At 65.3% G+C, this 271-nt stretch overlaps 1 protein-coding gene across 1 annotated transcript in view; it reads right to left on the bottom strand.

Moving 5' to 3' along the window:
- Window positions 1-151, bottom strand: part of NDOR1 (NADPH dependent diflavin oxidoreductase 1) — a gene marked incomplete at its 5' end in the record, with an annotated part of 43883 nt that extends 43732 nt beyond the window's left edge. Inside the window, one exon of the mRNA XM_015572347.1 lies at window positions 59-151. Within this exon, the coding sequence (XP_015427833.1) occupies window positions 59-151 (93 nt within the window). The remainder of the gene's footprint in view (window positions 1-58) is intronic.
- Between the last annotated feature and the right edge of the window lie 120 nt (window positions 152-271).

Below are 271 nucleotides of genomic sequence, written 5' to 3'. Positions count from 1 at the left end.
GGTGAGGCCGGGGCAGCGTCTGCGCCCCTGCGCACAGCGGGGCCTGGGGCAGCCTTACCTTCATGTTGTCAGGGGGGTCTCCTTGGCCTGTAGTTGCACAAACAAATATCACCAGGGGCTCGTTAATCAGATTCACCTCAACAAAAAGACACACGTGTCAGACCTCAGGCCGCAGGGACCAGGCAGTCCTCCCGGGCCGGGGTGGGACAGGCAGGGCGGCCCTTCCTACTGCCCCGCTTCACGGCTCTCCCCCCGGCGCCCTGGCTTCCTG

Source organism: Myotis davidii, unplaced genomic scaffold (genome assembly GCF_000327345.1).
Source record: "Myotis davidii unplaced genomic scaffold, ASM32734v1 scaffold609, whole genome shotgun sequence".
In the NCBI taxonomy this organism is placed as follows: Eukaryota; Metazoa; Chordata; class Mammalia; order Chiroptera; family Vespertilionidae; genus Myotis; species Myotis davidii.
Note: the sequence above shows the minus strand (reverse complement) of the source record. Positions and strands in the feature narration are given on the sequence as shown.